Source organism: Magallana gigas, chromosome 7 (genome assembly GCF_963853765.1).
Source record: "Magallana gigas chromosome 7, xbMagGiga1.1, whole genome shotgun sequence".
Classification (NCBI taxonomy): domain Eukaryota; kingdom Metazoa; phylum Mollusca; class Bivalvia; order Ostreida; family Ostreidae; genus Magallana; species Magallana gigas.
The window spans coordinates 24,553,899-24,579,150 of record NC_088859.1 but is presented as its reverse complement, the minus strand read 5'-3'; the positions used below and the strand labels follow the sequence as shown (position 1 = coordinate 24,579,150).

Sequence of the window (25,252 nt, the reverse complement as noted above, 5' to 3'; positions counted from 1 at the left end):
TTACAGACGTAAAAATAGAATGGAAAATTTGTTGAAGAATATTGATCATTTAACGTGACAGGAACGCAGTGAGAAAAAAGAAAAATGGCGTCTGCCAAGGGTGGATTGTTGGCACGTTCCGATTTTCCTCTGTATGCTGTCAAAGCCCTTGACGAACGTCACTTTCTTGTTGCTGGTGGTGGCGGAGCAGCTAAAACAGGCATCGCTAATGCAATTGTAAGGAACATTTAATTCTGTATTACATTTAATTCATTGAATTGTTATTGCAGTATGGATGCAGTGTGGTTCGAATTTCCTCTTATGGTACATATTACACATGGCAAAAGAATAGGACACGCTTTTCATTGCAGTGAATTGCAATTTCCTTTGTGATAAATTATGAAATATATTATTTTGAACTATTTTTGCCTTTTTAATTCAGAAGAGTTAACAGTTTGTTGAAAGTTTCAAATATGGCCAGAAATTAGTTCTGACTTTTTACTCTTTTTCATTTGTAACCAGTAGCAAGGCAATGTTTTCTGGTGACATTTTCTTGATGACAAAGGATATCAGTAATGACAGACCTTTTTAGTAAGGGGTTCTTATTTAATTTGGTAACAATGGTTACAGCTACATGTATATTCTCTTGGTGACAAAAGGTAACATACCCGGTAGGTGACAAGCCTTTTCCTGTTTAGCATGGGTCTTATTTTATTTGGTTACAAAGTTTATAATGGTTACAGTTATATTCTTTTGATAAGAAAAGGTAACAGAGGTGAAAAGTCTTTTCCTTACTCAATTTAGCGGGGAGTCTTACTGCATTTGGTTACAATGTTTACAACTTTATTCTCTTGGTGACAAAAGGTAACATAGATGACAAGCCCTTTTCTGTTAAGCAGGGGGTCTTATTTTATTTAGTTACTATGGTTACCCTAACCCTAAACCCTAAACTAACCTTAATCCGACCCTAACCTAACCCTAACCCCAGACCTAACCCCAACCGAAACCTAAACTAATTTGTAACCAATGTTACCAGTAACCACTGTAACTTGTGATAAGTACATCAAAGTTCGTCAATCATTCATAAACAAGCAATGTAACCAATGTCACTGATTACAAATAGAAAGGAGTAAAAGTCAGGACTAATCTCTGGCCATATATGTAAATAGGGATTCAAACCTGGGGGCCCTGAAACTCAAGGCAAGTGCTTTTCCAACGAAGCTATCTGGCACCAGTGATCGAGCTGATCTGATTGTAACGTTTCTTACCCTTTCAATGATCTTTGCCTTAAAAAAATCAACATTCTAGGATGTTTCCCCTGGCAGAAGTTAATCCTTACATCAATTCACAATAATTGCTGGTTTTTGCAGCCGCAGAAACAAGTCATAAATTTATTACAAGTTGATTGAAGTTTTTTACAACATGAAAGATGATCTATTTACAGGAAGTGTATGAAGTGAAGTTTTTATCAGACAAAGCAGTTGCAGGAAGCATTTGCAGACATGACACGGGTACAAAGTCCATCATGAATGGCTGTAATGTTTATGACGGCAGGAACCACATTTTTGCTGCAGGTTTGGATGATGAGTGCCACATTTACTCACTGAAATACAAGGTTACATCCCCAGATAAAAACGAGAAAGGTACATGTATAAAATTAATGCACTCTGTCAAGTGATTTGAGTTTCAAATCAAATAATTTTGAATTTGTCTGTTTTTTAATTTTCAATTCAATTAATACTGATACTGGTACATTATTCTGTAAATTTTGTTGCACGTTTTCTTTCTCCTCTGGAGACTTTTTTCGTATTAATTATTACAATGATGTATCATTATTTCTAATTCTAATAAATGTACCTCTTTCTTGGTTTTAATTAGTTTTCATTTTTTGTTCTTAATTCTTCTTTCAATAGGAAGTAATGATGTTAGACAGAGGAAATCAGGAAATGAGAATTCAGCCAATAAAGAAGAAGAAGAAGAAGGAACAAAGCAGATTCAGTTTGACATTGAAGAAATCAAACAAATTAAAACAGACTTTCACAAGGAATCAGGTTTTCAAAAAGCTGTGCAGTTTAGCAGAGATCATTCCATACTTGCAACGGGAGGATCAGATGGCTATCTCAGAGTGTGGAAGGTAACTAGTTCATTGATTTTTAGCACACCGAGATGAAGTTGGGTGGAGCTTACCGGTATGCTATACTTTTGGCATCTGGACCTGGTTGAAGTTTTTGAGCAGGTCCTCTATCTAAACTATTACTTGTCCTATTTTCACCAAACTTGCATTGATGATGCATCTGGGCATACTTATGAACTTGGTTGCTGAATCTGAGCTGTTCAATATAATATTGACACTTGACATTGTACAGTATCGTATTGTATTATATGATATGGTATCGTACCATGCAATAAAATATTGTAAGTTAGATCATTATCAATGGTTTTCAGATATTATTTTGATGGTGGTATCATAGAGATGATGCCTCATTTTGGTGAGTTCTGTAATCTTTGATTACCTACATTTACTATTTCTATGAAACATTAATACCAAAATTACTTTTCATAGGAACATATATTCATAATTTTTGAACTCATTTACTTGGATATGTATGTTAATATGAAAATACATGTACAGAATAAATTATATGAAACTTGGAATTGCAGAATGCTGTCATGTATTTAAAACACTTATGCTATGTTTAGATGACATAGGGGATTATTTGATAATCTATTTACATTACTTTTTCTAGTATCCAAGCATGGAGAAGGTGTTTGAAGTTGCAGCACATAAGAGTGATGTAGATGATATTGATATCAGCCCTGATGGTCAAAAAGTAAGTTGAACGTTGTTTATTTGATACAGCATTGCATATTGGTATGTTTTGGGGTTAAATTGAAATCATTATGTCCATCCATCTGTCTGTCTGTTTGTTCTTAATTCTTATAAGGAAAAATATCACTGCCCATGACCTGATGATATGTAATGCAGCTGATCTAACTTTAATGACCAAGGACAAAATAACATCATTATAGCACTTATTCAAAGGAATTCCTGGACAGTTCTGATAAAATAAAGTTTTACATATTATGCGAGATCTGTGCATTATGTTGTAATGTTATCCCTGTTTTTCATTGCTGCTCCATTGAAAAGATGGATATGTTCATAATACCAGTAATTGACCAGTAATTGACATTGAAAGCAGAAATCTTTTAATGAAATCTTCAGATTGTCACTGTGTCCAGAGACCATTGTGGATTTGTGTGGAAATCAAAAGATGGCAGCAAAATTAAAGACCTTAATGGACCTCAAGAATACAGATTCAGGGCATGCAGGTAATCAGAATAAACTTTCAAAAAAGTAAGGACTGGATGTGTTTGGATTTTGGAATGGAAGCTCTAGATTTTCAAGATATGTATCATTTGTAAAATGTATTATATTCAATACATGTTTGTTTCAACTTTTTTGAATAATTCATGTTTACTGATTTATCTAATTACAAATCTGTTTGATTATTAATCATTTATTATAATTTATCCTGTAAGATATTTGTGGACTTTGTAGATATGGATTGATAGAAGGAAAGAAGGACAAGTTTAACTTGTACACCATTAGTATTCCCGTGAAGAGATCTCAGAAGCCCCAGCCCTGCTACCTCACCCTGTGGGACAGTGAGTCGTTTCGGTCCAAGGGCAACCAGGAGACAGGGACAGAGGTCTTGTCCAGCCTGGCCCTCAGGTACAGCCAGAACTGTCCCAATATAGAACTGAAGCTACGATTGGGTTCAATGGAAATTAAGGAGAGAGAGAGAGATTTATTTTTCCATTTCATTTATGATCAAGAGGAGAGGATTTTGAAAGAAAAAAGGGATAAAAAGATTAAGGATAGAATTAAGTTTCAGTTAACATAATTTTTTTTTATAAAAAAGATAACAGAATTGATAACTTTTGTCTGCCATCAATCAACATGTAATGCTAAAGATATGATTGGTTTAGTTCACTGTTACAGCAGATAAATTTCATGGTAATCTCTGTCTTTTTATCAGTGAAGACGGTGTGTATGCAGCAGTGGGAACCATTTCAGGGAGTGTAGCAGTGTATATTTCATTCAGTCTAAAGGTACACTTTATATCTATTTATTGATTATGTGGCCAGGTGATAGACTGGTGTTCAGTACTAGCATGTTTTTTACACTCAAAAGTATCATTCCATCAACTTGGTACAAATTCATTCAGGGGTAGAAATGTATCATTATCTATTCTAACCTACAGAGAAGTATCTCCCTTAAACTCATTTCAAGTGCCCCATGGAGGATAAATTTACTTGTTTAATCTCAGAATTGGATGAATTTTTTGTCATTAGATTGAATGCATAACAAGATAAAAGATATCTGACTATGGTGTTAGTTTATGGAACAATTTGTTTTTAAATTTCAGAAACTCTACTATGTGAAGGAAGCTCACAGTATATTTGTGACAGGCTTGGCTTTCATGCCAAGTTCTGAGGCAGCCCAAGCCATTACTGGGAGTCAAGACTTCACACTTCTTAGTATCTCTGCAGACAACACCATCCGACTTCACCAAGTGGCCCCACGAGGTTAGTGGAATTCACTTAAAACTCTAGACTGAATACTGGTAGATTCAATTGAATTTATGCTTTCACAAAGTACCGTAGATGTACAAGAACCCAGTGTAATTATCCAATTTTATTCTTGTAAATATGGTTATTATAAAGCTGTAGATTTAAAAATTAAAAAGAAAATCAAATTTTCTTATTTTGATAACTATCAGTATACATTAAAACATCTTGTATATCTGTGAATAAATACTGTCATAATTGTGATGTTTTGATTGACAGGTTCCTACAGCGCCGCCCTGGTGGTAGTCCTCTTCATCTGCTTCATCACATTGATATTCTGGCTCATCTCGGAGCTTGGATTATGATCTAAGAAACGATTTGTGTCTAGTGTACATCCATCCAATAAAATCAATGTGTTAAAACATCAATAGGACTAAGGTTAATGTGCAATGTTTTGTTGAGGTCTCAGAAACTGTGATATCTGTATGGAGAGCATCAACTGTTTATATAACTAATACTAACATCAGAGTCTTATTGAATGAATCTCGTGGGAGAGTTTGTATCATGCACCAACATCATCTAAGTAGGTTCTTATTTTTATTTGTAAGTTTTTTATGTTCCTTGTTTATATGTTGTTATATGAATTTTAATTGTTAACTACCGGGTAATTTTGTTGTTCTGATTCAACCATGTTTGTTGATTATGTACCGGGGTATGTCTAATTTGCAATTTAACCACTTGTACTCATACATTAAGGTTTGTTTAATACAACATAAGTGATTGTACATCACACACATGTATTACCATGATGTCATTTATGCATGTACATTGTATTACCTGTCGGGCCCAAAGAACTAGGTAATGTGTTGGTTCTCGGGACCACAGCATTAAGTCAAATGCTACCACATTGAGTTTATTGCCATATTTGAATAGGGGAACTATGTAATTTCTAATTTAAGTTTCAGTATGAAAATTGCATTATTCCCCTTTGCAAATATAGCAATAGGTAAATATTAATTACCTGCCTGTCGCATTATATTTAAAAAAAATTTGGCCAGAGAACCAACATAATATTGCTATTTTTGGCCTTGTACAAATCAAACATAGCAATGGATTGATAAACATTAGTTTTCATTTTTTGTTGACAATTTCACGAGATGACATTATTATATTCCACACAACATAGTTGCAAGGGGTATAGTGATTTTAACCCATCTGTCAGTCAGTTAGTCCTGTTTTTTGTAAGGGAACTCCTTTTAAAATGCTGCATTGAATTTTGTAAAATTGGTATTTAGGGCAACGTGTAGATGTGTAAATGTCCATATGACCAGGAAATTCTGATTCCATTATTTTTCTTTTGAACTTGGAATTTTGTTGTTGTTCATGACAAAAGTACATGTATAGATGTGCATATATGCTGGAAGTTTTGATAATTTGGAATAATGTTTGGGGAGTTATGCCCCTGTATTTATTTATCTAGTGTATGTAAGGCCACACCAATATAACTTCTTGTTTGTTTGACCCCGAGCGCTCCTATTTAAATTAAACAATACAAATTATATTACTGTTAATTTCTCGCATCCAGAAAATTCTGCACTGATTTTTGTTCTATTTCCACTCTATTTTTTGCATTTTAAATAGTTTTAATTGATAAACCAGAAACAAGTAGAAAAAATATAACCGTCGCACAAATTTATTTATGTACCGCCTAAAAATTTTGGCTACAAAAATTAATAACTTTATTATTTAATTGCTTGCCCGCACGTACCTTTTTTTCACTGGATGTCTGACGAACAAAAAATTATATTGGTGTGGCCTAATGTATACCCATGTGAAGTATAGTCAAGTAATGGGGGAGTGTGGGGTATGCGAGTTTGCATACTATATTTTTCATTGTGTCTTGTATATTGTATAAACAATATTGTGGTACAGGTCATGTTAGCTTCCATCCAATCTTCTGAAACCCACCCCTTCCCCACTCCAACTCCTATCTTGCATTGTTATTTATATATATGGAGTATAGCTTAATTGTGGGCATCTCCTTTCTTCTGGTCAAGAAACTGTCTCTAAATATCATTCATTTTATCATATTTCTCATTCCTTTTGAATATTTTATTATACATGTAATTATATGTATGCATGTTTTAATCAATTGACAGTATAATCTGGGTCATTTAAACTTCCTCAAAGGTGCTACCGATTTTGTAAAATTTATAACTAAACTATAATAATCATTATTTAAAATATAGGATATTTGTACTTGGTGGTTGGTGCATTTACAAGAACGTAAAATATGAAAAAAGGGGATATGGGAATATAATACATTGTATACATATACTTCAATGTGTCAACTTGTCCTTGGTAAACACTATTTTCTTTGAATAGCAAATTAAAACTATCAATAAAATGTTAAAATAGAAACATATTTGCTGACATTTTAAATTTTCAAAGATAAAATTATTACATGTTTAAGAATGAATGCGATACATGTATCAAGTAGGGTTTATGATTAATTTTTAAATTACTTGTACAAAGATTCACATTTTTGTATGTAATTAACATATTACACAGCCATGTATATGAATATGTTAGTGTAGAAGGCTTTATGCGACCAAGATACAATACACTTAACGACTGTTGAATGTGTAGATTCTTTCTTACATTCCTCTACTGTTAGTAACATGCAGTATTCTCTGACTGTATACCAAATTTTATTTATTGCTTATAGTGAAAAAAAATGCAATAAAATTGTTAAAAGTGGCATTTTGTTTATTTATATTTATGCATATACATTGTATTTATAGTATTAGATTTATTTAAATTTTCGTGGGTTGGAGCATTGCATCCAATCACTGCAACTTATTCTTCAACTTTACCAGTATTTGCATTTCACATTTATGCAGCTTGCTGGAAATACACATTTTTGATAACCTTTGCAGTTTATTCTAAGTAAAATCAGAAGAATCTGGGGTCCATGTTATACATGACGTTGCCATTACCAACTTTTAGTAATACTTTGTTCCAAGTTTCTGCTTCGACCACTTTTTGCATAGCCCCCCCCCCTTTTTTTTTGGGCAAAGTTAGACCTAACCATTAGGCACATAACATCAGAGAGGGTTCAGCCCCCCCCCCCCCCCCCCCACTTTTTCTCGCAGCAAACATAATTGTTCCAAAATTTACCTTGAAAAGATTGAAATATTGACAAGTTGAAGTCATAGGTATACGAGCCCCCCTCCCCCCCCTTTCAATTTGCTTCTGACGCCACTGGCCAGTATGATGAAATAGCAGACACTTCAATTTTGAGTCTAGTTTTAAGACCAATCTGTTATTGTACTGCCTTGCATGGAGTCAATAGATTACTCGAGTACTAGTCGTTTGAGGTATTGGTACACGTAAAACAACCGTCAAATACAGTTCTGTAATTCATTTTATTTCATTTTTTCCATGTGCAAATTGCAAATATAAATATAAGTATAGTTATAATTCTTATATTTTACATATACATACATGTAACATGTCTTTCTAAAAGAATTTGAAGTTAATTTCAACAACAACTTTAACAACATTTTAGTGACATGACTAAAACATGGCTGTTTATCATCATACAGCCCACACAGAGTTGTTAAATCAATATTCTTTCAATACCGCAAGTCTGTTAGGATTTACAAAATTCTACATCATGATTTACTTACAAGAAATATTCAGGCGAAATTACGAAAACCTGAATATTCATGAAGCCTCTAACAATAAGCTTTATAAAGACAAGGCCCTATAACATAATCTAATAACAGTTTAATGGAGTTCATTTTCTTTCAGTTTTATTGGATATGTAGCTATGTCATATTGTGGAGTATATCACAAAACAACTACATTGTATGGCGGCAAATGTCAACTAACGACTAGACAATTCACTGGCTAAACCCTGAAATCAAGGATGGAAGAATCGCACACCTTAATTCATCGCCGACATATATCACAGTTTTGCTCTTAAAAAATAATAAATAAAGGCTGCCATTTTTATGGAATAATAAAAACAGCTGTGCAAGTAGAAAATCATCTGGCTTGCTATAGTGATATGTCAATAAAGCTTGAAATTCATACATTTCAATGTTATTTTTTCATAGCACTATAATATAATTCTATAAAATATATATACAATGTAGGTCATCCAGTAAACTTAATATCTCTTTCTTCAAAAGAGGAATAACATAGGCTGTGGAGAGTTTTCTATGTTTGGACGGATCAAACACTTGATGATACATGTTCTTGTAATATTAACACTACAAGGAAGATTTGGTTGGTGGATGCATGATGGGAGGTGATTATCACTATGGAGACAAGAGAGACGGTCTTTAGATAGCTTTACTGGCCGGGCGTAACCAGGTGTCGTCCTGTAAAGTCTGTCCGGACGGTGGTCTGAAATGGACAAGATTGCTGTTTGACATACATACTGGTAAAATAGATATTACATGTTTATATGATTGTGCAATACAAAAAAAATCAAAGAGGAATCTTTAAGATGAAGTACTTTTTGGGAGAGGTACATTATTTTCAATTGGGATTTTTAAAAATATTAATGTTTATATTTAATTTAAAAATCATTACTATTTAGCAATAGTCCTTTTAATCTTTAATCAATTCTATTACCTGTTATATCTCTGTTTGGCCATAAATCTGTCTAGAATGTCATCAGGGTCGGCCAAAGAAACCTCATCAGCTACAGAAAGCAATGGAGATCATTGTGTTAAAAGAATTGCATCATTAATTACATGCAACTGTACTTTTGAAATAAGAACATGTAATGTAATTACAAGCAAATGATAGCAAAGCATTTTGTACTCATAGTTCATGCAGCTGTAGTATAATAGATCTAATATTGTATAAAAATTCACAAACTAGTGAGATTTTTAATGAGATAAATATACAATGCTTGCTGTAATGGTTCATGTTTCAGTAATACAAAGTAGGAGATCTGTGTAAATAATCACCATTCAACTGGTGCAGCCTCCTGAGGCGAGCGTCATTCTTGCGCTGAATTCTGTCCACGTCCAGACTCGCTGTGGAGCCAAATGGATTCAGGGGCTGACTCTCTGGCTGTTAAAACAAGTCGAATGGCGTGATAACATAGATAGCACCAATAAGATAACTAATACCAAAAAAGCAAAAGTTTGCCTCATTATTTGCTTATGTATAGAGTGATTTATGTTTCACAATTGCTGTTGTACAGAATTTCAAAATGATTGAATTTAATGAAAATATTGTTAGATCATATGAATAACTCCTCCAAACCAATGATTAGATCAGTATTAGATCAGTCTTGTTACCAGTAGAGTGAACATAGGGTCAATATACATTGTACACAAGAGAGCTTTCCAACTAAATTATTTACTATCATAATATCATGCATAGGGTTTCCGGGTAAGGATTTTTTCTTTAAGGGGATTAAAGGTTATATGGACATGCAATTACTGGGGGGTTTTTTAACCAGCAAAGTTTTGACAGATTTCTGTTAATAATATCATTTACATGAATAAACTGAATAATTTTTGACACAGTAAGTGTTGGAATTTTGCAGGATTTTGTAATGTCATAAAATATAGACAATATCTTTCCTTGTATTGCCAACCATGCACATAAATGGAGTTACTCATGCACATCATCCAAAGGAGCATTAGGTGAAATGTCAGCCAAATCAATCAGACTTTTAAAATTATTTCCTTACAGTTACATTAATTAACTAATCCCAGCTAAACCATAAACAACATATACTATCTAGCATTGTTTCAACCATATCCATGAATCCCTTTTTTAAAAATAAATAATGAAATGAAACCTTTTCAAATTGTTCTAGCAGTACCAAACTGGTAAACAAAAAATTACATGATTTTCATTACATCTTTGAATTCATATTGATTTGGCAGACATTTGAAAATTGAAACAAATGTAGGTGAAGCTGTGAGAATGTTATTTAGTTGGTTTGACTGGTTCCCAAAGCTGATACCTACTGGATTATATCCTACACTATCCACCTATGGAAATCAAAACACGATTACATTACATTTAAAATACAGTACACATAAAATACAGCTTCTGTAGCATTTCACTCTTATCCAACCTATTTATTATCTTGCTACTCTAGTCGTATACATATGTATCAATTGAAATGTCATGTGACTTACTCGTGGACTGAGTGTGACTCGCTCACGTCTCCGGTATCGAGCAGACTCGTTTCTCTTGGGCAAATCTTCAAAGTCATCTGGGAAGTGGTTCAACCCATCAACATCTATAGAAAGCATACAGAACGTGTGTAAACACCAAGAATTCACGGAAAGATCCATCTTGTAATTTTCTATACAATATTGTACATGCAGCAGACATTTCAAAACAAAGCAACGCATCATTCTCAAGGTTAGGGTACAAAAAAGGAAAACATTCAGAAAACAAGAATGAAATTAACAAAAATTCACAATTAAATTTTTTTTTTAAACACTCAACCCCAAAGATGGACATGAATCGTTACATGCAAAATTGTATTCTCTCAATGCAAAAAATGAAGATTGCTTATAATAACTGAGGGTGAGGGAATGCCTGCTATGAAAATAGATTATCAGTTAACCACCACCATGAATACACATAATAAGTTAGTTGTGTGGAATAAAGTGAAAAAACATTAAAAAGTGAGCAAACCTATAAATGCACTGTTTGAGTTGAGCATGGAGCGCGGACTGACCGTGCCCTGGCGTGTTGTCAAGGGCGGAGCCCCCAGACCTGTACAAAAGAAAGCGTGGTGCTGTCGGTTAATGCAACTACGGTAAAGCTAATAGTTCTGGTGGGTATATATAAATAAATAGGAATATGCTTGCCAATATTCTTTCATCTTTCAACAATAATTCATGTGTATCATTATTGATACTCAAATCTTCTTTTAACAGTTTTTTGTTAATATTTTTCATTAACATTCTTTGATCAAAGCATAGCAAATTCCACATAACAAAAAGCTACATATACATTGTATATAAAATGGGAGGCACATGGAACCCAATGCACACCTGAGCAACGATGTCTTTTTACACAAGTATACAAGTCTATACTATATAAGGGGGTCTTAGTTTAAACAAATTGAAAGGAAGCTTATGTAAAGGTTTTGATATCACAAAATACTTGGTTCTTAAGAGGAAGATTTCTAAAACACCCCACCTTATTTTCACTAGTTCTAAATTATCTCCTCTTTAACGAGATCCTGGAATATTGGAGAATGTTGTGTAGACCAAGTGTGGTTTAAATTGGTAAATGGGGCTCTAGAATTGAAGTTGAAATGTAAAATATTTACAAATGGATTAACAGACAGACATCAGATAAAAAAGTGATCAGAAAAACTCACTCTAGCTTACAGCTCAGGTGAGCTAAAAAGCAATCCCAATACATGTATCATGATAATATATAAAATTTGCCAAAACTAAAATGTAAATGCAATTTCATTTTGACAAATGTTTCCTGCACAAACGTACTTCACAATCAAATAAACATCCAAACTTGTTAATAAAGATGTAGCAGTATATATATACAATATGATTACTGTTCAAAATTATGTAATAAACAGATCAGGTAAGGTACATAACTTGTAAATGTTGAGTATATATATTTGGATACATGTATTAACTTTCCCAACCCAGTAGTATTATATAAGTATAAAATCTTGTAAGAGTAGTACAGGTGGACATGATACTTGGAGACTGCACTGAGGTGTAAATAAAGAGCCAAGAATAAAGTCATTTTCTGTTCAGTTTGACATCAAGGTAGAAATTAACGAGGCCGAGTACAGAACGAGTACGCACGCTTTCGCGCAGCGTTTCATTTGTATTGTGACGTCATCTTTTTGCTTTGTTGACGCCATGGCGTGATAGTTTCAACAGCATATATTCAGCGAAATTTGTTGAAAATATCACGTTTGATGCGTAAAATTGATATAATATTGTAGAATAAACATAAATGTCTCGAAGTATAAGCTTTATTTGGGCTCGGGTAGAAAACGTGAAGAGGGTTCAGCAAGCCTAACCCTCTGTCACGTTTTCTTAACCCGCCTAAATATAGCTTAATTCATATATTTCGAGACAGTAACCATGAATTTTATAATAATGACCCTTAATATGTGATGTTATATATTTATTTATTGCTTAAATATGTCTGAATGTTTTAATAATACTATAAAGATCACCATTTCCGCCTTAGTTAAATAAAAAATAACCATTATCCGACAAATCTGGGAAATTGGGCTTACAAAAAACAACTTTCATAAAACCCCTGGAACAAACCAGGAGGTAAAAGGTTTTTTTTATTTGACTATTTGATGCCTTTTAGCAATAACTTTAATATGTAGAACTGAAAAAGAAATCCCTAGGGCAGAAGTTTAAAAAAAATGTAAAAATGTGCAAAATTGATACATTTCAAGCAAAATCCCATAGGGTCCTATGTTAAAGATTAACAAACTTTGTGATGACCCCTTAAACAAACGGTGTGGTAAATGTCTTATTTTTTTTATCTTAAAATAATTATTATATCAGTAGAAATTCATGTAAAAAATTTCATTCAAAAATCTAGGGCAGAACAAATTAGACCCGGCCTCGTTAAATAGAAGGAAAAATTCAGAGAAATCCACCTACAAATTTTAAGACAGAGCTAGCTTCTACATAGACTTAAAACTTCTCACTTCCATCATCACACGTACTATTTCATTGAAACCAAACAGAAAATAGCTTCAACAGAGATTCTGCACTAGTGCAGCTATGATAATGAATTTGGTTAAAGAGTGAAAATTAATTAATTAAATAGCAAAAGAAATATAGAGTAGCAGACTATACATGGGTTTTTTGATTAAAACCTTAACATAGCATTTGTTGTTATCAATAAATGACTTTAAAGAGAAATGTTTGGTTAAGAAAAATTTATAGATCTAACTATATATACAGAAAATATCTCCAAATGCAATGATAATCTAAATCATATACTTCTTTCTGAGCGGCGTCCTTTCCATGTGTTGTAATTCGTTGGGGTATACCCTTGAAAGTAAACAGAAAATGAACTCTTATTAAAAATTCTGATTTAAAGACTCTCTCCTGTCAATCATGTTCCTGAAGCCAATCAGATAACCTCCCTGTAATCATGTGACACTGCCCAGTGACCACTGCAAATCAACCATCACACTATCAACAAACCTGAAAATAAGTCTCTGTCCTTGGCCTTTTTGTCGATCACTGTTGAACAGCAACAAAATTGTTTTTTTCAAATCTTTAATCAGTTTCAAACATGTTAAAATTTCAAGATGAAATATTGATTTCTCTTACTAGTTTTCAGATTCTCATTCTTATGTTCTTTAACAGGTTATTTCAATTTTGTGAATCAATAAACACCCTGGCCCTCAAATAATGAATTTTTCAAATTTCAATTTTATGATATTGGCACATTAATTTTCACAAATTGTGCAACCCTTATTGTAGTTATTTATCTGTGATTGTAACTTTTGACTGATATCATGTGACTGTTTTGAACTCTGACATTTGACTGTGATTTTATAATTAGCTCTGACCGATATCAGGTGAACTTTTTTAACTTTGACATTTGAAAGTGATTGCATCTCTTTGACTGATATATCATGTGACTATTTTAAACTTTGACCTTTGTGTCATGTGACCACTCCTGTGCATTACCAACCTGCCACCCCCTCTCTCCCACACTTATTACACTTGTCCTCCACCGTGACTGTCAACCAACGGAACAAAGATTTCATTTCAAACAGACCACTTAATTATTCCACATATTCTTTTTAAATTATACAGGGAATCTTATCAAAACAAAGTTACTGCAGAAACACGCAAGATATACATATATTGGTACACAGACATGCGGTAGAAACAAAATATATGTTTACAAAGGTATAAAGGAGACATGGGAAGTGTATACAGCCAAAGATAGAAAGCAGAAGTGTGTACTCACTGGTTTCCTTCATTGACTTGAGTGTATCCTCCTGATGCCTGAGCAAGGCGTCTTGTTGAGCTTCAAGCGTCTCGCTGGAAGTTGGAGCATCAGGGAACATGCTACGGAAAGCTTTCCGAGATTCCGTGTCATCTTTGAAAAACAGCAAAACATATTTCTTATCTCACTGACATACCTTTGATAAGTCATTAAATGTTAATACTTATAAATAAGAATAATACTAGCTGAGCACAAAACTGTTTTCATAGGCTGATGTCAAGATAGTACATATAATAAATGTATCTTAAGTACAACTAGCATATGACAATCTTTTACATTGAATTCTATTATCAACCATATGGAATGAATCATAAATTCATTTTCGAAAAGTGACTTTCATAGTGTCATCTATAACACATCGAATGTTCCATAAACTTTGTATAACTACTGGTAACACACAAAACTAAATACCATTCAACAAAAGAGAGAGAAAGGTATCATTTACACAAACTGGAAGTTTTGATTTCAGGTTGTATTTTTTTTAAAAAGCTTTCAAGAAGAAAATGCTATGTTTTGAAGACCAAGCATTAAAAAAAATATAGAAAAAGAACAACATAAAGTGTATTGTTTGTCAGAATATTTTTTTTTTTCAATTAAAATGGACATATATCACAGAATGTAACAATCGCCTATCTACAACAGTTTATTTCCACACGATAAAAGTCTACACAAATAAGTCACGTATTGTCCTTGTTAGCTACAACAGAAATACAACAAAGATCATGAAACATTCAGTGGAGTTGACACTGCACGAGGCTGTCTGACATGATCTCGAATAGTAAAGCACATATAGCAGTACATTCAGAATGGATTCAAGTAAATATAATGGTGACATAAACGGTAACTTGGATACTGTAGATTCCTAATTAAACGCGAGGAATTAATATACATGTAAAATTGTGAGAAGCACACTTCGCTGATTCTAAAATCTCGCCATTATTTTCTGAAGGTTGAAAACTATAAGACATAAGGATAAAAGTGCTTTTATATTCTCGCGATTTGTTACAAAACACCGGAATCGCAAAATTAAGTACTCGCATAATATAAAGAATTTACAGTATGTAGACATACACATTCCAGTATCGTGTGTAGATTTTAGTGAGAGTTCTTACTTTTGTATTTGAGTTCGTTAAACTCCTGTATGTTCCTTGGGTTGAGGTTTTCTGTGCGGACTGGGGCAGGCTCTCCCTGACGCGCCCTCTCAAACACATCTATCTCCTTACTGTAACAGAAATCAGAGTTTTTGTATAGAGAACAATTAACATGAGATTTCACCAGAAAAAGGCTATGTAATTTTATGTTTTACAATAATGTTTGAAAACTTACGGAGCTGGTCTTTGAACCATTCTGGGGTCAAAAACATCTGGTTCATTCTGCCAATTTGAAGTCAAGAGAAACATAAGTTTTTAAGCTTTTATTAATTATTTGAAAAAACTTCATAAAGCATTTAACCATTAACTTGTTCCCTGTGACTTTTTTCAGTGCTTGGTTTGCAGTAAGAAATGTTTGTGACTACATCACAAATTTTGCAGAAATTTCTTGCACACAATTTAAAGTGGGTTTACAGTCAAAACACTAAATCACAGGATTGAGAGGTTCCAAATAAGCAAATTTTTTAAAGTGGTTTAAGCATATCATTTCTCCTACCCTCTGAGTTTCCAGTGCATTTTCCACCCGTTTCCTCTCACTCTGTAGTTGTTTTCTCATGGAAGCCAGCTCTTTCAGTACATCAGAACCTTAATCAAGTAAATGTTAAATTCATGTCAATTGAAAACTACAAGTCTGAAAAAAAACCAAGACACTACTGAGAAACTAGAATATTCTACAACACATACCAGTACGCTACTGTAAATATACTCATTTTAAGGTAATCATACTTTAGAGCTTTTAGCACTGCTTCTTGTCCATCAAATCAAAAACACCCTAATTTATGATCACAACAAATGTTATAAAGAAGGCCCCTCATGCTCTATTTTGTGATTATGATTTTCTGTTATGTAAAATGATTTAATTATCACTGGGTACCCTTAATTATTTGATTGACAGGAATAGATGGTCTGTTCATAAGAATAACAGCTAGCAATAATTACACTGGACTTAGGTATAACGAGATTCACAAGACTTCAAAGAGGGTTTACATAGGCTATGTTTGTTATCAAATCCATTTGATAAATTCAATAAAATATGTTTAAATTGAATTAATAGGACTCTTTACCAACTCTGTTTATCCATTATTTCATATCTCCATGTTTCATGAGCATATCCATTGTTGGCGTTTTTATTGTTAGCTGATTTTACAAAAATAATCTTTTAATTTTAAATTATCATATAACTTTTATAAATATATTAATTTAAATGCAAAAGTTCAAACCATTCTGAAAAGCACAAGTAGTTTACTCTCATGAAAGTGCACAAGTAATTAATCACTGCTTTCCAAACCTTTCACATAGATTTATATCTTGAAAGTCTGACTTTTCTGTTTACCTATCAGCAAATTTTGATTGAGAATTCTTCTCAAACATTATGCGCTGTAAACGTGTATTTGTAGATATTTTTAATATCTGTAAGCGTATCTATGAGTGTCTCTAGTTCTACGATAACTTCTAGATAGATGTAAGAGGACTCACTTTGATCATTAGACTCGATCGCTTGACTCAATCTGCATCAAAGCTGCGGGTAAAGCTCGTAGTAAAACCTTACTTCACATAATCTGCAGTGTCACGGTTATTTTGATCGCAAATATATCAAAACTAAATCTCTGGACCTATAGCTTGCATAACCAACTTATTTAATTAATGGAAAATTGTTATAAGTAATCTTGTTGTTACATTAATTGTAACACATTGAAGTTATATAAAGAATTGAAAAATGGGACCAAAATGAAAATAATGTTACAAGCAATAGCTCACAATATCCATATTCAACTACACTCTGCTTCCATAAACAACATTGATTAAGACCCAAGTATGGTGCACCAATATTTCTGAATCACATGATTCCATTATTGTATTTGTATGCACCACACTGCCATAGATAGGATGGGTGGGTTGCTACTTACTGTTAGCTCTGGACGGTGGCTGTGGGGGAGGTCTGGAGGACTACAAAAAACATCAGTATTTTACTGTTAATGACTATTCTGCATCATTATTGTATGTATGCTACGGTATGAATTACATGTATAGTGCAACAAAGTGCAGCGAGCAACAGCAAAACAATGCATGCATACATGCTTATATACTCAATTCTAACATGCTTACATAAACATGCATATATATGCTGTTTAACTAAAGGGAAAGATAAAATAATATTTGAACTAAAAAACAAAGGAAACCAAACAAAAAAGTTTTAAAAACAAATTGCATACTACTATGGCAGAAAAACATCTTATTCTTAAGAGATCAAATGCCACTTATTATTGAACAGTGAATCAGCTACTTCACTTAATTTTAGTCTTGAAAATGAGGAATCAATAATTACAATGAACAGCTGTGCACAATAAATTCTACAGGGGTATGCATGGAGGGAATGTTTTGAAGGGGGACATAGGGGAATGTGGTCTTTTTTAATCGTTACCTCAACCAAGGGAGAAGGTTCTCTCCGTAAAGCTGGGATGGGTGGAGATTTACGTGTGTCTTCGGACGTCTGTGGATTAAAGTAAGCAAGCATGAAGTCCTGTACTATATCACTAAATATAAAAGCTTTTTACACAGACAAATTAAAATGAAGGTTTTTTTTCTACTTAAAACTCATCAAAATTTCTAGCTCTAATCCAGAACCCCAAAACAAAACAATTAAAGCTCTCTAAGTGCAATATGAACAGATGACAATAAATGCATTATATAGTACTGTAACAAGATCTCATTACACTACAGAGTAAATATTATCTAATATATATTCATGCATAAACATCTGCAATGTAACATTTAGCCTACAAGTTTTTTGGTTTTTTTTCTTCAATGTATGCATTTACACTTAGTCTAGAAAATAAAAGAAGCTAAATTAGATACAAGTTAAATACATCAAAGATGAACAAACAAATACACAAACTAAATTTGGCTTATCACTTACAACATGTTACAAGTTATCAAAATACAGTAACTACACAATGATGACACACTCAATTAAAAAAACATGTTAAAATGGACCTCAATCCCGAGTTATAAACAGTTTACCATACCATCTACATTAACACCAATCGATATTAACAATTAATCCTAATGAATATCCCAAATATTGGCAGCGTACCAATTAAGTTATTATTTCCACTCAATAAAATCTTTAATTCAAAATGTTAGGGTAAAAACAACAAAGAATTATCTATTGGTAACAATGAATTAACTTAACTCAAAAGTTATTTTGTAAATTTACTTTGGAGAGTATGTACGTAACATTACGAGTAAGCATTAATGGCTGCATCAAATTCTGGCTAGATCTATAGCAACACAGCGGTATAAATTTACCCCTGGTTTTGGCGATATTGTCGGTTCTGGAGTCTTTTTATCCTCCTGTCAATTTACAATATCAACTCAATGTCACACTTACCATGAACACACAACATCAATTCAGCGTACATGTACACTTAAAAGGTATGTATCATAACACACTACATGTAGGTTCTGACATTTTAAAATAAAATGTGCTTACTTAATGCAACCGACAAAATAACATTTCAATTCTAAAACAACAATGACAAGGTGACCTTGACCTTTCACTCAATGACAACAATATATGGGTGCTTTTGACATTTATCACTCTCTATTTTACCGAGATTCCATATGATTTTTTGAGATTTAAATTGTCTGGTGAGTCTATTCCAAGTCGAACCGAATTGGATCGGAAGTGACTCGGTCGAGCCAAGTCAATTGAGAGTGAGGTACCTTCCTAAATAAGTATAGGCCACATGCAATGAATGACAATAAAGAAGTCCTCACGATAATTATAATTACTGGCAAATGGCAATTTCAGCATTAATTCTATGCAAAATTCTAAATTTCCCAATTTCAAATATTAACTTTATATGTATCTTTAAGTTTAAAAGGACGATGGTGATGACATAAGATGACATGACTGGATTCCAAATAACCGGCCTTTTTCTGCTGGTGCAAAAGTTTTGTACAATTCTTTTGTTTCCTAGATAGGTATTGTTTTTGTGACCATGTTTTTAGCAATATTTGAATTTTTATTTTATTTTTAAGAGATAATATAGGTAAAATGAACATTTTTATGAGATTTGATTTTTTTGTGCCCGAGACGATGCCACAAAATAAAGCAACCAGCAGAAAAATCCAGTTATACAGAATATTGACACAAAATCAACAAGATGATAAGGATGGTTACCGCGTAGTCTGGTTTCTGCTCCGTGGCGGTCCGGACAGCGGGGACGGGGGGAGAAGACCCCCGAGGCTCCTGAAAAGTCAAATAAAACACAGCTACATCTACAGTCACCAATCAACCAATCAGCCATCCCAGTCTCCATACAATCACATGATGAAACACATGAGTGTGGTGCAAATCTATGTAAGCGCTACATTTGTCTTTGATTTCAGTCTACACATAATGTAAATTCATTCATACTACTAGTTAACTACTGGTTCTAGAAAATTACTGATAAACAGTAACTCAAATTGAGATTTTAAGAAAAGACACATCAAATAAAAAAATATCAAGCCATAGTAAAACTTAACTTACAGATTCAATTGGCAAATTTGATGCCTAAGGTTCATACAGAAATGAGCATTAGTGATTGCTATACAGAACTTGACTAGTTATCGTCTGACTTGTTTGTAAAACTATTTGTCTTTTCTGTAATATTTAGACTTGCTATACACAGTTCCTATGGTTACCTGTCTCTCCTGGCGCTCTCGCTCCTGCTGGTCACGTTTTTCCTGGGTCCTCCTCTCATCTTCTTCCTGCCTCTTCCTCTTTGCCTCCTTCTTCTTTGCCTCAGCCTGCTGCTGAAGCTCTTCATTTCTTCTCCGTGTCTGTGTGATATAGTGTTATAACACTATGATCAGTAAACTCACTTGAATATGGCAAATACTGGTTCGCGGCGAGAAATATTTGCGACAATGAGGCTCTTGTGCACCTCACGAAAATTTCTCACAAGTGAATCAAAATTGGTTTACAGTATTCCTTTATGACCATCTTTTTCAAATTTCATATCAAATGCCCAAAAGAATGAAATCAATATCGATCCTTAATTAAAACTCAAGACCTGATAATAAATTTCTAGGTTCCAGAAGAATCAAGCACCAAGGCCAGGAATTGTACATATTTATTTTTTTACCAAAATCAGACCGAGACAATATTACATAGTTTTAGGCTTGACCTACCTCCTCCTCCTTCTCCCTCTTCTTCCTCTGCTCTTCTTCGTACTCCTTCTGTATCCTGAGTCTCTGCTCTTCCAGTCTTCGGTTTTCTTTCTCTTCTTCTATTCTTTCCTTTTCTTTTTCAATCTGTTCTCGTCGCTTTTTCTCTTCAATCTGAATAGATTTTTTACAACAAATAATTGAAAATAATTTGAAAAGCATCTTGGTGAAATTAACCTGCATGGGCGCAGTTTCAAAAATCTTTCACAGGTGAAATTAGATGCTCTTTTAGATACTAAACTAACACCAAAGCTGGCTCCTTATCATAAGATAGCACTGCTTTTGTAAAACAAATTAAAAGAATTTAAGAAAACATTTTTTCATATACACCTTCTTGTTAGAAAGCTTTCTGAAAATAGCTCCTGAAACTAAGAGCTTGCATAGAACAAATGCTTGAATTTCATTTTCAAATAAACTAATGAATCAATAAAACTCTACCAAAGGTATTAATATGCTTTTTAATCATTTCCATGTCATAATGTACGTCACAGAACATAAAAGAGATTGTACCTGTCTTCTGAGTTCATCTTTGTAACGGTCTGACTGTGTCTTTTCTTGTTCTGTCTAAAAGGATAGCAACATAAGATTGAGTTTATTGTCAGAATTTTCACTCCTAGATAAAATCACAAACTCTTGTATCACTTGACCTCATTTACCTTTGGCTGACCAAATATTCCATGCCCTCCCCTGGCATGAGTGACATCCCCTGAAGCGTCTATCTGATCGGGAGGGGGAGCTATCAGGTCATCTCTGGGAGATGAGGGAGCCCTGAATCGGGGCGATTCGTGAGTTGCCCGAGCTGTTGACCGTGCTGTTTCTGGATCCTGGTGCATTGCCCGTAAATCAGCTAAAAACGGAACATACATCCACTTTAAATGACTTCAGTTAAACAGGGTTAAAACAAACATCTTTCTTTCTTTCTCTCTTTGGTAAACAAAATGTTTGGATACAGTGTTGTCCATCAATCCACTGATGACCTTACCAACAATATTTCCCTGATTATCCCTCAGTGGGGCCCCTCCTCCTCCTTTTCCAAATGGATTATAGTTCCTAATCTCATCATCCAATTTTTTCTCATATCTACAAAAATTCATATTTTTAAATACTATTTCGCCAAACATTTCCAATCAAAATAAGAATCCCAGATGACTGCATTACAAATCAGTATACCTCTCCTGTTCCTCCTTCTCTCGCTGCTTTCTGTAACGCTTCTCCTGAATCTGGAATAAAAACAACCAGAATGGATGAATTCTCTACAACACATTACTCTAAATCAGCATTTCCACTTGCATACAAATCTATTCTGTTATATACATCGTTTTAAAAACCAAAGTTACTTTTCCTTTTGAGTATAAAAAAGGTCAGAGAGATATATATATTTAGGTCTGAATTTCTTATAATGAAGTCTCAGGCATTCTTCCTTTGACCCTAAAGGGTTTCATACCTGTCTGTCTAGTTCTTCCTGGTACGAGCGTTTATCGTTCTGGGACCGGCTGCGCAAGTCGTCGTCGCTGGGGAACTGGTAGGGAGAGATCCGCTCTTTACTTCGGTCCCTGGCTCTAGCTCTGAAAGACGAATCGTGGACTCTGCAATGACTCATTTCTTAGTGTTCTACATGTACCGTTACTTGATCAATAGAAATTCAAACTGTCTGGGTTGATAGACAGAAATATTGCTCAACATTCAAGTTAAAACAAGACAAACTGTTTCATAAATCTTTTCTTGCTCAACTCATGACCATACCCCTACAAGACCAACTACCAGTATTGGTGATGTATTACAGCTAGTATAAGCTGGACAGGTTTTATTGAATAAGCAGCATCTAGAGGATACATGTAGCCACACACATTAACACCCACAATTACAATCAAAATTAATAATTATCATACACATTCTAATCACTATAATCTTTCGCACACCAATACAATACCGGTATATAAGCATTAAATAAATACAATACAAACCATATACATGAATTAATTGAACAGATATTGATTATACATTCACACTATGAATCACACCAGTAAATTTCTAATTTTTTTTTATTATTTTGATTAAAATTCAGTTCATTGACCTTGAACCAGATTTTTATTGTAATGATTGTTTTATACACACACTTCCGTTAATATATGACATCAGCTATTACAAACTACCACTCAACAGAACAGACACGGCAGGTTCTGTTATTTTATTTTTACGTACGTCGTTGGAGGTGGAGGTACGGTTATCTCAATCCTGTAAAATCAGGAGGAACTCGACAATATAACGTAATGCTACACCAACGACACAGTATCAACAACACTGTCATAAATTGCACTAACAACAAACAACATTGTATCAACAACACAGGATCAACATTAAAAAATCAGCATCAATGTATCAATAACATTAGCAACAACAATCAACTTCTGAAACACAACACTAATATAAGGACACATCCATATGTTGCACTTTCTAAACTTTTTGCTCTTTTCTAAATTTACACCTATATTTTATTATACATGTACCATGAACTGGTAAATAATATTAATTTGAGCTAATTCATTCATCAATTTTGATCCAGAAATATGTTTACATACCGGTATTACAATTATTGTAATTTTAAAGTTAGGAACAACAACAAATTTAGTTAAAGTAAAAAAAATAAGAATGTCAGATATAATCTGAAAACAAGACCAAGCACAAACAAGCAGGCCACAATTAAAAAGATTTCACGAAAATTTTCAGTGAATATCTTGAAACAAAAAAACTGATTCACAAATACTGTTATAAAGCTGTTAAACTCTGATGATTAAAACTAACAATCAAATTTTCTCCAATTCAGTCTTCAATGGTTTTCAACTTTTTAATTTTTAACTATATGGTAATCACAAAATTCAAACAGGAATTATTAAACCCATAAATGATTAGTTCTCAAATCCAGTCATTTGTTACAAACAGTAAACAATCGCCATCGCTTACGTCTGAACAGTCTCATCTTTCTGGTCGAAAGTTTGAACTATTTCATCTTTTTTCTCATATCTCTCGTCTTTTAAGATGCCATATTTTTTAGAACTAAAGCAACAGAATGATGGAAATAAAACATCAGATAAGCAAATGGTTTTATGCTTCATGGAAATATTCCATGTACAACCAGACATGATTTGTCTCACATGTATATAGTGAGCGAGTATAATACGTAGCTACATGAACACTTGCCTGTAAATTACCAAATGTATGATGCATTGTACTTATAGCCAGGTCATGTGATCTGTGAATATCTTTCATATCTATAATATGTAGAAAGTAACAATGATACAAAAACTTACGAATCATCAAAGGTAACACGTGGGGAACCCCTGTAAGGTCGATCATATCCCCCTCCGCCTCCTCCTAAGTCTAAGGGGGGTGGGGCACCTACAATTAAAAAGTCATCAGTATGAACAAGCAGATTCAATAAAGGATATGGTCATGCAAACATCAGCACAACAACAAAAAATGTCATACCACAACAAAACACACAAAATGCACACTAAATATTAATTTCTGTAAATTCCTAAATAAACGTGAGGAATTAATATCCACGTAAATTAGAGAAGCACATCTCGCAGTTTTAAAATCTCGCTTTAATTTTTTGGACGGGTATAAAACTATATTCTGTATTTAGAATTATGTTAAAATTTGGCATTTGTAATGTTATACTCTTGCAATTTTAATGAAAAATCATTCAAACGCAGAATTAAGTACTCTCGTTAAATAAGAAATCTATAGTTAATTAAGGGGTTTAAGATTGTTTGAAGACTTAATTGACATACTGTAGATTTCATATCTTATGCAAGTGCTTATTTCTGCAATTCCACACTTTTGTATCAAATTGTAAGAATATAAAAGTACAGGCGACAAGCTTTCGTAGCTGTCAGAAATTTTAAAACCTGCAAGGGATGTTTCCGTGTGTTTAATTAGGAATTTACAATGAAATCATTTTGCACTAGAAATCTGAACAAATAAGGGTAATATCATGCAAAAATTACACAAAATGGTGATCATATTTTGGAAACATAACATCTCTATACAAAGGATTTTGATTCGATCATGCAGTTAAATAAATAAGACAGATGCATTGCAGGTTAGTTTATCTTATACACAAAAACATGCAAATGATTTACAATACAAACAACATCAACTGCTCTTTTAACAATGAGCAGATATCTATATACACCCAAATTATCTTGAGAGCATGCATGATGATGAATTTCCTAGGAAGAGAATGACTATTATGGATGCTGTTTAATTCAGTAACGTATAATATAATTAAGAAATTATTA

General features: G+C 33.4%; 2 protein-coding genes across 2 annotated transcripts in view; one reads left to right on the top strand and one right to left on the bottom strand.

Annotated features, from left to right (window-relative positions):
- Window positions 1-55: 55 nt before the first annotated feature.
- LOC105332358 (guanine nucleotide-exchange factor SEC12) lies at window positions 56-7,311 on the top strand. Its single transcript, XM_011434924.4, has 9 exons — window positions 56-216; window positions 1,424-1,622; window positions 1,893-2,113; window positions 2,727-2,810; window positions 3,203-3,309; window positions 3,539-3,712; window positions 4,020-4,092; window positions 4,410-4,569; window positions 4,831-7,311. The coding sequence occupies exons 1-9, from the start codon at window positions 85-87 to the stop codon at window positions 4,914-4,916; spliced, it is 1,236 nt and encodes a 411-aa protein (XP_011433226.3). The 5' UTR covers window positions 56-84; the 3' UTR covers window positions 4,917-7,311.
- A 649-nt stretch (window positions 7,312-7,960) lies between these two features.
- LOC105330303 (centrosome and spindle pole associated protein 1) overlaps window positions 7,961-25,252 on the bottom strand; it is a 49,408-nt gene continuing 32,116 nt past the window's right edge. The window contains exons 37-62 of the mRNA XM_066066068.1: window positions 24,257-24,344; window positions 23,910-24,002; window positions 23,151-23,183; window positions 22,393-22,513; window positions 22,119-22,168; window positions 21,931-22,028; window positions 21,605-21,795; window positions 21,459-21,512; window positions 20,913-21,062; window positions 20,424-20,561; window positions 19,918-19,986; window positions 19,041-19,085; window positions 18,154-18,222; window positions 17,639-17,678; window positions 16,228-16,316; window positions 15,907-15,953; window positions 15,693-15,802; window positions 14,542-14,673; window positions 14,260-14,307; window positions 13,764-13,802; window positions 11,239-11,319; window positions 10,731-10,834; window positions 10,557-10,580; window positions 9,540-9,645; window positions 9,199-9,268; window positions 7,961-8,967 (exon numbers count right to left, since the gene is read on the bottom strand). Of these exons, the coding sequence (XP_065922140.1) occupies window positions 8,904-8,967; window positions 9,199-9,268; window positions 9,540-9,645; window positions 10,557-10,580; window positions 10,731-10,834; window positions 11,239-11,319; window positions 13,764-13,802; window positions 14,260-14,307; window positions 14,542-14,673; window positions 15,693-15,802; window positions 15,907-15,953; window positions 16,228-16,316; window positions 17,639-17,678; window positions 18,154-18,222; window positions 19,041-19,085; window positions 19,918-19,986; window positions 20,424-20,561; window positions 20,913-21,062; window positions 21,459-21,512; window positions 21,605-21,795; window positions 21,931-22,028; window positions 22,119-22,168; window positions 22,393-22,513; window positions 23,151-23,183; window positions 23,910-24,002; window positions 24,257-24,344 (2,153 nt within the window). The 3' untranslated portion in view covers window positions 7,961-8,903. The remainder of the gene's footprint in view (window positions 8,968-9,198; window positions 9,269-9,539; window positions 9,646-10,556; window positions 10,581-10,730; window positions 10,835-11,238; window positions 11,320-13,763; window positions 13,803-14,259; window positions 14,308-14,541; window positions 14,674-15,692; window positions 15,803-15,906; window positions 15,954-16,227; window positions 16,317-17,638; window positions 17,679-18,153; window positions 18,223-19,040; window positions 19,086-19,917; window positions 19,987-20,423; window positions 20,562-20,912; window positions 21,063-21,458; window positions 21,513-21,604; window positions 21,796-21,930; window positions 22,029-22,118; window positions 22,169-22,392; window positions 22,514-23,150; window positions 23,184-23,909; window positions 24,003-24,256; window positions 24,345-25,252) is intronic.